The 14,921-nt window shown below is 39.8% G+C and overlaps 1 protein-coding gene across 1 annotated transcript in view; it reads left to right on the top strand.

Moving 5' to 3' along the window:
* nlgn2a (neuroligin 2a) overlaps positions 1 to 14,921 on the top strand; it is a 191,950-nt gene that overhangs the window by 99,009 nt on the left and 78,020 nt on the right. Inside the window, exon 3 of the mRNA XM_068308159.1 lies at positions 1,587 to 1,640. Within this exon, the coding sequence (XP_068164260.1) occupies positions 1,587 to 1,640 (54 nt within the window). The remainder of the gene's footprint in view (positions 1 to 1,586; positions 1,641 to 14,921) is intronic.

The following is a 14,921-nucleotide window of genomic DNA, read 5'->3' as shown; positions in this document are numbered from 1 at the left end:
AACAACAAACAAACAAGCAAAAATGCAATAGTAGTCATAACAACAACAGCAATAACAGTAACAATAATAACTAGACCAAAGATTAGGCAGAAGAATTACCCCTTACCTCTGGTGAGCTGATATTCAGGCACACTGAAAGCTCTGTTTGTGCTCATTTTGTGCTACACCCACTAAATAAAGATCCCAGTCAGTTCGTCTTACACAACATTATATAACACAACCCAGTTGTTTTGTGAGACATGTTGTCCACAAAATGGATAAAATGGATTGGAAAATAGTGAAAGACAATAATATTTTTGAACTTAGATGGTGAATGCCAGAAGAATAGAGATCAGAAAATCAGAAGTGAAAGTGTGAATTATTGCACCCAACGAGAGGATTTTTTGTACGCATGAGTGAAACATACATGTGAGGAAGAATCAAGAGATCAAATATGATTTTCACTCACCTTTCTTCGCTATGAAGACATGAAACCAAGCAACGCTTGTGCCTCACAATCTGGGTCTTTGACATGAGCTGCTCTTCAACAAAGACAAAAAATAAAAGCTTGAAATATATTGTTGGAGGGATGAAAACAGCAAGAGACATTCTTCTTTCTTCTTGGTCTGTAATCCCTCTCTTTTTCTCCCTCGCTCTCTTCAGCCACTATTTTAATTTACCAAAAACAGCCTATGGGCGGATGGAGATCAATTTACGTTCACCTTTTACCTGCACTCTTCTGAACAATTAGCGTCACGCTTACTTGTCATTTTGAATTGATACCCCTCTGTTGTGCTGTGTAATTATTTACCTGCCTGGGGAATAGGTCTGTGGTTTAAGCAATAAATAAGAATAAACACACTTAGGCTTCAACTCACAAAAGCGCCTGTGCCATGTTTTACCTGAAACATGTTTAACATGCCTTTTACAATTACAGGATCATTGTGTGTGCTGCACACTAGCGGTTGTCTAATTAAAGGTGTCTTTGTGTCTGATCTGAATTGCTGTAATTCACTAATGTTCCGCAGCAGCCTTTTAAACCAGCAGTCAAATTTTGAGGTTTGAACATCAGGACCTGAACCAGTTATTCTTCCTCCTCTTCTTTGCCTGTTTCTTTTTTTAAAGTCTGTCTTTTTTCTGGTCATGTGGCATAAGGAAAGGTCAGGGTTCTGTTCTTCAAACTGCTGAGGCCTTATTACTTTTACATTCCCTTTTTCCCCCTGTTCACCAACCCAACCCACCCAGCTTCCTAAAAGTCAGCTCAGGGAACAAACAGGGTTTCAAGGAGAGAGAGAGAGAGAATGAGGGGAACATGAACAATGGCAGCCGTTTTCCTCTGCAGGGGGAGAGAAAGAAATCTCGTCCAAACCCAGATTTCTTTGATCTTGTGTCTTTTCTTGTGATAAATCTGTGTCTGTGATGCCTTTTGTTTTTGCTTTTGTACTCTTTTTAAAGGAAAAAAACAATAAGCAACCATGAACTCTTGCTGATTTGTCCTTTTTGCTCTTTCTTGTTTTCTTTTTTGATATTCTTTTTTTCGTTTTTGCCAGTAATCTTTTTTGAATTTTCTCTTTTCTCTTTTTCCCCCCTTTTTTTCTTAACCCTAGGTCCGCTCACAAAAAAACACGATGAATCTTCAATGAACAAGCCTCGAGACGAAGGTATTTTTGTTGCATGTTTTTCCTTTTTTCTTGTTTTGAAGTCTTTTTGGGGGATGTGTACACACATTAGAGTTGAAAATACACACACACACACACACGCACACACACACACACACGCACACACACACAGAGACCCACACACACAAAATCAAATATCTCTTAGTTGGAACCGTTGTGTTGGTGTAAGTGTATGTGCTGATCTATTACAACTCAAAAACTGACATTCTAATGCAAATCATTAGCCTGATTTGACCTTGAATCACCATAACGCCCCATAACGGAACCCAAACCCCCCTCATTATGAAGTCATCTATAGGTAGTGTGTGTGTGTTTTCCAGAGGTCCTTGTCTGCCTCTCGAATGAGAGAGACATCATCATCACCAGCTCTGTGCCCTTGAAACTACATTGGCCAACTAACAGCATTGTCTCTGAACAACAAAACACCTACTGAGATCCACTTACACAATGAGTTGTATTATTATTGCGCCTCTATCCCCAGCTCAAGGATGAAATTGCTATTGAGTATGGACCTACACAAATATTAGGCCAGCGTTATTCCAAGCCAATGATGATAACATCAAATCAGGCAAGGAAAAAAAATACAAATTTGGGACATCCAAGGACACTTGTGCCCTGCTATGGAAGATTTTGGTTTAATCAGTTGCTAAAATAAGGACACTTGACTCACTGCCTGCCGTTAATTTATTTCCTACCTGAAGCACGTATCACTGTGGAGGTGATTTTATCTGCTTCTCCTCCCTGGTTCTTTTGGACTTGAAGAAAAGGATGTCAGGTGATATTTCAATGCATACATCCCTTTATTCTATTTTGAGGGCTGTGCAGGAGAATAATTTTGTTTCTCCAAGATGCTCTTACATTTTGAAGTCGGGAGTTATAGGAAGTTTGAACGAGAAGATTTTCTCAGTGATCAAACGTGGTGGGACAGACACAACTTTTTCAGCTGCCACTGTCATCATGGAGTCCAAGAAGTCAAGCTCTGTCAAGACTTTCACCCCCCACCCCCACCCTACCTCTAAAACCAAGTCAGTCAGTGGAGTCAGTCACTGAGCAGAGGTGGAGAAAACCAGCCGTGGGTGCAGGTAAACAGTTAAATATCAATACAAGACAGATAAACTTATGTGCCATGAAAATATCTTACAGGTCATTACCACAATTTTAGAAGTACAGTATCATCAGAGCCCAATAGAGACTCCTCAAGTGTTTCTTAGGTTGATAAAAGAGATCACCCATTTTTTCAATTAGTTAATGTTCCTCATTTATGTATTTGTTCAAAAACAATCTCTATTATATCACTCATGATGCTTCAAAGCCCTGTCCACGCTCCCAGAATGTAATTCTAGTGCTTTGAGCAAGCTTCCCAATGCATTTACTGTAAATCTATTTAAATTTATTTTGCTGAAAAAAGATTCAGAAATGCAGTTGGCCGTGTTCGATTGCCGTTTAAGCCTCGCTGTGTAAATTGATGTATCTGCAGAGTTTAACACCAGAGTACAGCTTCCATTGTCTTCTGCTGAGGGGAGACAACTTCCTTTAAATCTCGACATGTGAGCTGGATTTTGTGGAATTATGCATGTAAAGCCAATTAAGGTCCAGTATGTAACTTTACAAAGACTTTTCAGTGAAGTAGGACGCATTTGGTTTATAGGTCTTAAATTTATGTATGGGATTTTTTCAGTGAGTGCAGTGAGCATATAGAATCTGGGTTTTCCTAAGAAGCAGAATCAAATTTACTTGCATTATTTGATCATCAAAATTTAATTTCTTTTTAATTAATTAACCTTACATATAATCTATATTAAACCCTCCAAGCCCAACCTATGTCAGTGTGAAGGAATGCTAAGAGAAAGCTGAAAGCATGCTATCAGAGTTGTATTATGTATTAATAGAATATGTGTACATGTTTTAGCGAAATGATTAACAAAACATTCCTGATTATTTGGATGCTCCTTATTTATCCCGATAGAATTAAGAGAAAAGTGCTGCTGCTACTCTACAATGTGTTGTGTAAGAATAAAGTACTAGAGCACAGTGGGCTGTATTTCACATTATGACCTTTTGCCATCATCTCGCGTTGATGAAATGACTCATACACATACTTGAGCCTGTAATTTGTGCTTCGAAGCCCTGCCGCGTGATTTTCCACCATTATGCCATTCACCAGCAAAACCCAAAGACCTGGAATCATTTCAGTTTTTGCATTGATAAAAGGTTTCATTGTAAGAAACTAGATTCAAATCACATTAGCTGCTCTGGTCACTCAGTGACCTGAGAAACAGCTCCTTTATTGTGTTTCCTATAAAACAAAAATGCAACTTCACTTATCAGACAGAAGTATCTTCACATGGCCAGCTTGTATTGGATAACAACAGCAGCCAGCACAATCAAGCATTTTGTCCTCATAACCTCAACCGTGTATCATCAGCTTTTTCAAATTCGGCACACCTTAAAGCAGCATATTCTAGGCCAGACAGCTATTCATGAGCTGTGCTATTCAAGTGTAAAGTTCATATTGTACACTCAAGAAGAGTAACAAAGAATTAAAGCAGTATCCTTGCCCAGCCAGATGACTTCATTCAGCTGCAGCGGCTCACTCTCTTCTCTGCATCAGGTGTCAGAGCAAAGGCTGCTGGGCTGCAGCGCTCCTCAGCATCTCTTTTAAGAAGAATTGATAGGGCTTAGCCCAACTGTGTGTGTGTGTGTGGGGGGGGGGGGGGGGTTGGGTGGTGGGTGTGTGGAGAGTGGAAGGGATTATGAAGTAGAGCAAGATTGAGTTGAATCAAGACAGAAGCAGAAAGAGTGTCACACCTGAGCCCTGATCTTACGGGTTTTAACATTGCCACTCAAAACACAAACGCTGACGTGACCTTAAAAGGAAATGTCTCATCAGAAACAAGTGACAAATGATTGAAATAGAGTTGATAGCATTTCAATATCTGTCATGTTTCATCAGGCAATGTGGTGTGTGAAGAAGATGCTTGAGTTACTAGTGAAGCATTATGTTGATGGAGAAAAAATTGTTACCTTAACAGTGAAGTCAGCAAAGGACATTTTGTATTTACAGCATCTCTTTAACAAATTTTCAAAAACATCTGGATTAACATGCAGGCAAACTATAGACTGTGGACAAAGTGAATGGAGGGAATGGAGACCCTGAATCTGTTTCATAAATATAAATCAATTTTTAAAAAATCCATCTAAAAACTGGTAGAGCTCAACTGCAGTCAACCAGGCTTTTCCATTCCACTAACCCACATTTTCTTTGAGAATTCCATTTAATGTTTTTTCTCAATCATTTCCAAACATCAGACAAAACAATGTTTTCTTGTTCAGGATGTCTTCTGCTTCCAACATAGTTTCTATAAAAGATTATATTATATTATATTATATTATATTATATTATGTTAGATTAGATTAGATTAGATTAGATTAGATTAGATTAGATTGTAACTACACAACAAAAATGTTTCTGTCGCCTAATCTGACTACTGCTTGAAGCACTGTATTGGTAGATTGTCTGTGATTGATTTCAAACGTTGAGCAATGTTACCATGACACAGAAATGTATGTATTCGCCTTCCCCCACATTTTCAGTATATTTTGTAAAAAAAAGGGCTGAAAAACTCATCACTATCATCACTACCAATTACCATCATCTGATAAGAAATAATTAAGTTAGAGAAAATAAACTACTGATCTGATGGCAAATCTGTCACATTACAACATGTTTGCTTTTGATATTCACTTAATTTAGTAACCAGCCAACCAATCAACCAACCAGCCAACCAACCAACCAACCGACATCCAGCCAAACAACCATGGAAAGACTGCTTTTCAAAAAACCTAACTGAGGTAACTAATATCACCCCTCAATGTAAATCTAATTTATGTTTTAATAGCTGTTCGTTGCAAGATTACATAAGTGACTTCCAAGTTCTATGACATACAGTATGTCAATCCTGTAACACTGATCACGTTGGGCCTCATTTTGTCTGTGGAGGTATGCAAATAAAGAATTGTAACTAATCAAAATTACTTATTACAAACATTTTATTTTTATTAGCAGTATTAAATTATTATCAGTTACTGTTTATTTTATAATATTTTATGCAGATTTCCTATTTAGGTATAACTTGCAGTAGAAAATATGCATTATTTAATACAGTAAAATTAGGCTTACAGTATTTTGTTTTAAAGATGTCCCAGCAAAACTCAGTTCTTTCATTAAAAAGTCATTAGCCTTTATTTGGACCATAGATTACCAATGTCAGCGAGTTGGTGTGATGGGCATCTTCTGCATTAAATATAAAATTACATACATGTAAATGGCAGCAGGAAGTTGAGTAATCATAGTCAGTGTCTACTAAAACATTGTCCATCAACTTTGGCTCTATCTGAGCGCCAAGTCTTGGTGACAATGTAAACACTGCGGCCGCCTCACCTCCCAACCCACGGTTCTGTGGGATCAGAATCAGGTTTTGCTGAGTGCAACTGCTGAAATTTGTGATGTTGTGGTGAGAACAGGTGGCTCTAAGGAGTAGCTTACAGCATTTCACGAGTTTCCATTGTTCAGCAACTATGTCTAGTTCATCTATTTTATTTTCCCACCACCAAACATTTGCCATGCAAGTTGAACATGACCTCCATGCTTGTTCTGATCAGGGTGGGTCGGCTGGTTTGAATTCTATATCCTACTTTGAGCCAATCAGTGGATATTCTCAATAAATAAAACATGAACATTACCAACCGCTGAAGCTACAATGCTGGCACAAGTAGAAATAAAAAAAAAAATAGCATATTGGTGCAGCTTTAATGGATTGCATTGCGGAGGGAATACTTTTTTTTATTATTATATGTGGAAAAAGCAACAGAATGTTTATTTTTTAAATCGAGCTCCTCAGATATGAACATGAAATATATCAAATAATTTAATAAAACGTGTAAATATAAAAATTACAGCAATATTTTTCCCCTATCATTGTACAAAAGCAGCTTGAATTTCTGCTGCTTGTAAACTCTGTTCATTGACCTCAAAGCTGACCATGTTGTTTTGTTTTGTTTCAAATACTTATTGTTGTAGATTTCAATATTGTCAAAACAGGGCAAAAACAGCAGATAAACCATTTTGTTATTATTCCAATAGACAATTATACCCTTGTCTTAACCATTTTATTTGTTTAATTTGTGCTTTATTTATTTATTTTTGGTCACAATTTACTTACGCCCCAAATGAGAGTGTAGAGAGGTGAGGAGAGAGTCTGTGACGACAACACCTGTACAGAAGTACGCAAATGTAGTTAAAGGTCACCAGATGGAGTAAGTAACACACTGTCAACATCCCTGCTTTATTGCTCACCTGATTTCCTCATTTATGTATAAATATCACCATAGTTCATAAGCTATAGAGGTGCATTACAGCTATCCCACCAAGTTTAACATGTGTTTCCTCAGACCGGCAGCGGATTACATATCATGATCAATATTTTGTGATGTATAATTATAATTGAGAGAGATTATGGTGTCTTTCTAATTACTGCTGAACATGGAAAAACCACTAATGGTTCAAACTATTTAACATAAATAAACCAACAACTGCATTGTCTGCATTCATGCTCATGTTTTTCATAATGAGGAAATTATCTCTCATTCAGGATATTGCAAACAGCATGTTCTGAACAGAACTGCACAGCAGGAAGGGTCTGAAACAAACATGCTGAAGCACCAAACGCTTGCTGAACTTTATCTCTAAGAGTGATTGTCCCTGCTGACCAGTTCATTCTCTAAACAATGGCTCTGTATCAAACAGGCTTTTGATTAACTGCCCATAACTCTGGCCCTGCAAGAGGTGATTCTCCACCACACAATGAGTGAGAGCACCTTTTTACTGAAGCAGTTAAATGAATGGTTTGGACTCTACAGAGCATTAACCCAAAAGAACCCCAAAACATTTATATTGTCAGCAGCTGAGGGAAAAAGGTAATACAGATTTAATATCAGTTTGGGGTGGGTCACAAATGTTTACATTTTTATATGTTTATTTATTTTTTACTGTAAATAATAAGATAAATAGTTTCCTTCAAATTTCCTCCATTTTGTCAAGTATTTTCACAGTAGACACTGTAATATTCAGTGTTATACAAAATGTCAGTCTCCTATCTCCATCTTCAGGATTTATTTTGAGTGGTTAGTCAAATTTTCATCACCTCCTCTCTACCAGACCCAATAGACCCCATTTCAATTTACCTATTGGCCTCATAGGCCAACTGAAAATGCCATATCCCTCATCCTCCACGCTGCCCTGTACCACTTTGACCAGAGGGACACATGCTATTCGTTGATTGCAGTTAATCACTCAAGAACACTGTGCCCCAGAAGTTCATCACCAAGCTCAGACACCTTTGCCTCTCACCCCACCATCTGTGATTGGATCCAGGACTTCTGGAGAGACAGACCCCAGGCTGTGGGGGTTGTCACAGCCTGGCTCTCAACATCAGTGCCTCCCCCGAAGGCTGCTTGCTCACTTCTGTCCTGCACTCCCTGTTCACGCATGAGTGTGTGGCCACAGACAGTTCCAAATTTGCTAAAGACATGACCATCGTGACTGGTGATGATGATACAATCTACAGAGATGAGATGAGAGCCCTGGCATATCGGTGGAATAACCTCATTCTGAACATCTGCAAAACAATGTGACTGATTGTGGCTTAAACTAAGAGACAGAGTATAACCCCACCCCCCCATTCCATCAATGGGACTTCAGTGGAGAGAGTCATTAGCTTCAGGTTCCTCAGGGTTCACGCTGGTAAAGATCTAACTCAGAGTTGTCACATAGACCCCATTTCACAAAATCAACCAAACAGTGATTTCTTTTCACCAGCGAGCTGCAGAGGCTCAAAATGACCTCATCACATGTAGCATCATCACATGGTACCATACCATAAGGTTCTGCAAAGGGTAAAGAAATCTGCTCAGCACATCCCCAGGATAGTGCTACACTTCATGGAGGACCTCATGTGGTGAAGAGGTCCCTTTGTATAGCCACAACTTGCTCCTCTGGGGACTGTCTGGTCGATGGCACTGCGGTATCTGTGTCCACCAGCATCCTTCAGGCCAAAAGGCAGTTATCTTTATTATTTTGTATTGTTCTACTTTTGTATAAATTTTAATTATACAAATTTTAGCACTGCATCTTATGACTTTGGGCAGCACGGTGGCGCAGTAGACAGCACTGTTGCCGCGGAGGAAGGCGGTTCGGAGTGGCTTTTCGGCTTCCTCCCATACACTTCAGCTGAATTAGCCAGTCTCAACTTGTCAGTAGGTGTGAGTGGATGAATGATCGTATGACTTAGTTTTACTTATCTATCCAGTGATACGTTTTTAAACGTTGTATGAGGGAGGCACAAGCTTTTTATCACCAGCGACCGCTCGATGTGATTGTTTGGCATATGACAATAAAGCCTTTAAGTATCTTGAAAAAATGTCTAAATTGCAAAATACAAAACAACAAGGAGGCCATGAGAAATCAGCAATGAGAAACACCAGGGCCAGCATCCAATCTAATATTTATTTTTCCATTTGTACATTCTTATGCGCAAGGAACAAATGACTTTATAAGAGGATTTTTAATGGAATGAGGTGGCACAGGGTCAAGATTGAGAAGTGTATTGAAAAATGATGAAAGGAGGAAGGATGGAGAAAAAAACAGTGAGGAGCAAAGAAGGGAGTTATGGGGTGGAATTGAAGATCCCGCTGTGTGCAGATGCTAAATAAAACAACTGAACAGAGCAGCCAGGTGCAGAAAACCCCACACGCTAGCAGGACGAGGGATAAAGTAGTGCAGTAAGGTTGAACAGAACCAGATCTTCTGAGGAAGGATCAAAGTTCTGTCAAAGCAACTTTATTTTAACATTACTACAGAGACTCAATCCTCTGTCTCTTTCCATCACTCCGTCTTTTGGTTATTTGCTGCTGGAGTTCTCTGCCTTCCTAATACCTCTGTGCTGGGCCCGTGTCTTGTCAAGGCTGTGTCAATATCATGCCAAATACACCTACTTCATTGCACACTGACACATACTATTTTATTGAGCTTGAAAGCCTTTCACAAGGCAAAATGTGAAGGAAAAAGGACAGAGGCTGTGGGAGAAATGGGGATGAAAAGGAAAGCAAGGCACAGGGAGAAACAGTGGGACAGCGGGCGAGAAAGAAAGACAGGGAAAGTGAGAGCTACTTGACTGTCGGCTAGCTTAACGCCAGGGAAAAAGCTCAACACAATTTTGTTGTTTATGTTTTGCAGTTGGCTGGGTTTACTGCCATGTGTAATGGCTATAAGGAAATGAGGGAAGCAGCAGTGAAGGCTTGCTCAGCTCCTCTTTCACTGCTGGAACTCCCAATGCTGGCTCTGAGGTAGCCAAAAGCTGTTATGGGTCTATTTAATCCAAATCAATAAACTTTTAAGAGCTCACTGAAAGAAATTTACTTTGGAATTGTCAAACTGTATTGCAGATAAGACCTCCCAGAAGACCATAGATCAGTAATCAGAATTGTAATCCGGGTAAGGCTTGAATGATCCAAGGCTTTGCAAATTAAAATATACATCAAAGCCTCTATGTATTTCAAAAGCAAGGATGTATTACATTAATAACTTCAGTGGAAGAGTGCACATCCATTTGATAGCAATTGTTTCATCTACAGCTGCTCATCGGCCTTGCAGGTCACGGTTCAGCTCTAGCCTATCCCAGCTGGCTATGGGCATAAGGTGGGCTCATCGCAAGTCCACATACAAGACAAACAACCACTCATACTCACACTCACACCTACATACAATTTGGTGAAGACTAATTCAGCTAAACTGCCTCTTTTGGAGGTGGGAGACAGCCAAGAACCCAGACTCTGGTAGAGTTCTTTAATGCTCTGTATATATAATGTATTTAAATTTAAATTAAAGATGTTACTGCAATACCACCGCTAAACCAGTACATATATAGCACTTCCTTGTTTGACTGACCATTCATGTCACTTTACACTGGCCAGCATTCACTTATTCACACACCACCACCACCACCACCACCCTAACACCAGTGGAGCCTGTAGACTGCAGGGAAGAACACCAGCTTTCAAAAAAGCGGATGACCAGTAAATAAATTTAATACAAATCAGTTGATTAAAAATGTGTCAATAAAAATGACAGCTTATGTTTCTCAGTGGAGGTAACCCCGTCACTACAGTGTTATGCTAAATAATAGAATCTGCAAGAGTTGTATTATAATAGCTGTGTCCATGTCCCACTCTCCCTCCCCTCCATCTTTCTCTCTTTCTCCATTTATCTTTCAGTTCTTCTCTTTCCTTTCCCAGTCAAAGCAGATGACCTTTCCACATGAACATCTACATGAGGTTTCTGACAGTTAAAATGCATTTTTCTTGCCACTGTCTCCATGTTGTTGTTCTCATTGTTTACTCTTTGTTGAAAGAAGAGTCAGTCTTTCTTCTTTATATGAAGGCAGTTCTTGGAAACTGCCTTCATATAAGTCATGTTGTGAAAAATGAGTTGATGTACACATTCCCATAATGCTTTGTTATATACCTGCACATTGAGGGTGTTTAATTGGACGCTCTGTATGAAGAGGTGGTGGTGCAGTGTTTAATGAAGGCTTTAGTGTGGGATGCAGCTATGCACACATGCCAAGTTTCTGTAATCACTTGTAGTAAATACCCCCCCCCCATGCTTCCATGTCAACACTTCTTGTTTTTACATACCTGCTGCTGTGGAGAGCTGTGAATTCCTGCCTTCAAGGAGCAAAGAATTTATCTCAAGAAGTGTTTAATTAAAAGGTTAAGTCAGAAACAAAATATATTTACTTCAAGGTAAAAAAATAAAATGTTGAAAAAAAAAGCATTTTATTGTATAATTTCAAATCATTCACATTTTTAATAAAGTCTGATTTGCGTTTTAAAAGTTTCAGAGAAAAGCAGCAGCTGCTTGCATTTTAAACAGGTGTATGTTATTCTGCCTCCCAGAAATGACATTTAAATACCACTTATCGGTTAATTGTAGAAATGCCCACTGGTATATCTTATAAGAATTTGTCATGTGTCCATGATGCTGTGCTTCTATCACCAAAATAATCACACACAGTGAAGATCAACCAATTGAAAGTAAAAATAAATTTTAATATTTAAACTTTTTGGGATACAAACTATTGCTCTTTCATAATGCCTGATTATCTCAATATATCTTTACCTAGCTACGATTTTTAATTCCATTAGCTGTCATAATCAAAATAATATAATCAAATATGCAGGAACATTTACCCACATTGATGCATGAGTAAAATAATTATCCTCATCTTGAACTCAATATAATGTCATACTTCAAAAAATTGACAAGGATCTGTGTTGTTTGTTGTTATGGTGTGATTTTTTTACTCAAAATGCCCAAAAGGTTCTTTGTGGGTGAATCATCTCAGTTGGATTATGAGTGGAAACCTTCCAGTATTCATGTTCTATGATGAGTTTGAACTCCAAGACTTCACTGTCCATCTACCTTTGGGTTTGCTGCATGGATACACAACATCCAGAGAGAGCCGAAGGTGTGACAAATCTGTAGCAGAATCACCATTTGCATCTCTGCACATCAGATTAACCGTCAGGATGGGCAAAATGAGACAAATGGCTTCTGATAATCCCAGTTCCCCCCAGGGTGACATGTAGCACAGACTGGAGGATCTCCACCAGTGTCTAAATGCTTGATTACAGATGAACAACAGTGCGGCCATGTTCACATCAGTAAACACACACATGCCTGCTGAGGAAACAACCACCCTTATAGTGCTCCAGAATACACAGCAGGAAAGATGAATCCTGGTCTGCATGTACAGCATTAGTACTGCATGCTCAACAGCGCTGCTTTGATTACCCACTGCTTTCCTCGGGATGTGCTGTCTGTTTCTATTTCCTCTGATTCAGAACCATCTCAAAATGCAGTAAAGTCTTCCCTGGTCAGTGGTCCTCTTTTCCAGTGAGTGCAGTTAAAATCTGGCCAGTTTTTTTCCCCAACCCTGGGGTTTGAATGTTGACTGAATAGGTATTTGTATGAGAATAAGCTATATTATAAGCCCATAGGGGAGAAGCCCCTGGGATACAGTTTGTGTCTGTCAGGCCTCAAGCATCACACACAGAACTCACACTTACCCACTCCCAATTAGGCCCCAGACACTCTGTGAAAGCAGGTCTGGAGAGGCAGACCCAGTAATGACCAGATCGTTACAGGAGAGAGGGGAGAAGGTGGCAGAGCGGCCAAGACAGAAGAAGGAAGGGAGGAGGATATGGGGATAGTTGAAGGTTATATCAGGGCAGACACGAAGGGAGATGGAGAGCAGGGCTTGAAAGCTGTAGATTGTATTCTATTCCCAGACACAAAAAAAACTTTGCATCTACAAAATAAAATGTGTGTGCATGACTGGAGTCTTTCTGCCTTCAGCAATTCCTTAGAACATACACAACAACCCAAGGAACAGGCAGAATACAAAGATCTGAATTGTTGGCATTGCAATTAAATTGCATTAAAGCTGGAGCTAACTTGTGAGTTGCTGCTTCCATAAAATCTGGGCTTGCGCTAGCCATTCACCACTTCGCTATAGGTGAAGTAAATTCCAGATTGGCTACAAGGTTTTTAGACTGTGTAGCCACATTGGCGTTCTTATTTTTAAAGAAAAAAGGCTAAAACTTACAACTATTTCGCTCGCTAGCGGCGCTCGCTATTTCCACTAGTGATCGGCGCCAGCGCCCCTACTTCTGCTAGCGAGCGGCGCAAGCGCCGCTATTTCCGCATGCCGACGGAAATAGCCATAGTGACCCGAACGCTCCCGATCATTAAATATGCACTGGGGTCATGACCTCCTCTCGTGAAATGAAAAACAAAAGTATTGTTTTTTTACAAGCTGAACCCACAAATTGGTGTAAGAAAAGGCGAGGATGATCAATCAGAATGCACCAGAATGCAGGAAAACCCCATTTTCTGAAATATTTCCCCACGCCCCCCACAATGAGCGTCGGTCGTCCGCGCACTGCGCCACTGTCTTGGTCACAGAATGTGGCTTTTTGTGGCTTGCTCAATTCTTTTACACTGAGCCACAATGGCTTAGTCACACTAGCTCCTAGTGCAAACCCAGCCTGCATAAAGTAGGACAGAAAGAAAGATAGTTCAGCTTGAACTGTTGACTTTAGTGTATTTTTGTAGGTAAACTGAACAGAAGATTTTGCCCTCAGAATGCAGGAAAACAACCCCATTTAAAAAAAAAATTCCCTCCCCCGGACCCCCCACGCCCCCCCGCAACGAGCGTTGGTCGTCCGTGCGCTGCGCCACTGTCTTGGACACAGAGTGTGGCTTTTTGTGGCTTACTCAATTCTTTTACACTGAGCCACCGTTGCTTAGTCATACTACCTCCTAGTGCAAGCCCAGATAATAATAAATACGTAAGTACCAGACACAGACCTCATGGTTTAATTTATGAAGCCTACCATCCCGAGTTTTTTTGTTTAGGGATGACTGACCAAGGTGTTCTGATTCTGTCCTCAGCTTGTGTTACTGTCCTTCAATCTGTCCCCTCTGCTTTGTTCTGTGTGTTTCTGTGTGAAGCATGGTAAAGCCACAACCTTCACAGGAATATGAGAGCAAGTCATTGATCAGGATAGCAAAGGAATTTGAAAAAAAAATGCTCTAAGAGCTGGTGGATGGAGGATGTGTTAGCCTGTAGAATATTGTTATTGGAATCAAAGATTAAGAACATTTAGAGGGAACTGGAGAAATATGAAAGGGTTGCAGGAGTGAGGGTGGGTGTCAAGGAGTCGGTTCAAGAGAGTCTTAAAGCCGCACGGAGTTTTCAAAGTATTTGAGTGACTTGAGGTTGGGGATACCTCTTATGCAATAAGGAGCCTGGGTGGTTGCAATGGGTCAAGGACTAAATTGCAACAAAAATCTCTGGTTTAGTAAAGTGGACTGTGATTTCACAGTTAAGGCTGATTTTTTACCATCTGCCAATGAGGTTATTTATTCACCCTTGTCTGTTTGTTTGTTGACTGTTCTATGTAAGAAGATGAGGGGGTTCCGTGAAACTAGATGGAACGTTGGGGCTTAGGCCAAGAAAGAATCCATTAAACATTGGCGGCGATGCATCCGGATAAAGGAATGTGTCCAGGATTTTTTTTTTTTTTTTCTTCAACAATGCAAGAAAGTATTTTTCTGTGAGTATGCATAACCTATTCAGC

Source organism: Antennarius striatus, chromosome 23, assembly GCF_040054535.1.
Source record: "Antennarius striatus isolate MH-2024 chromosome 23, ASM4005453v1, whole genome shotgun sequence".
NCBI lineage: Eukaryota > Metazoa > Chordata > Actinopteri > Lophiiformes > Antennariidae > Antennarius > Antennarius striatus.
This window is presented reverse-complemented; position numbering and strand designations above follow the sequence as displayed.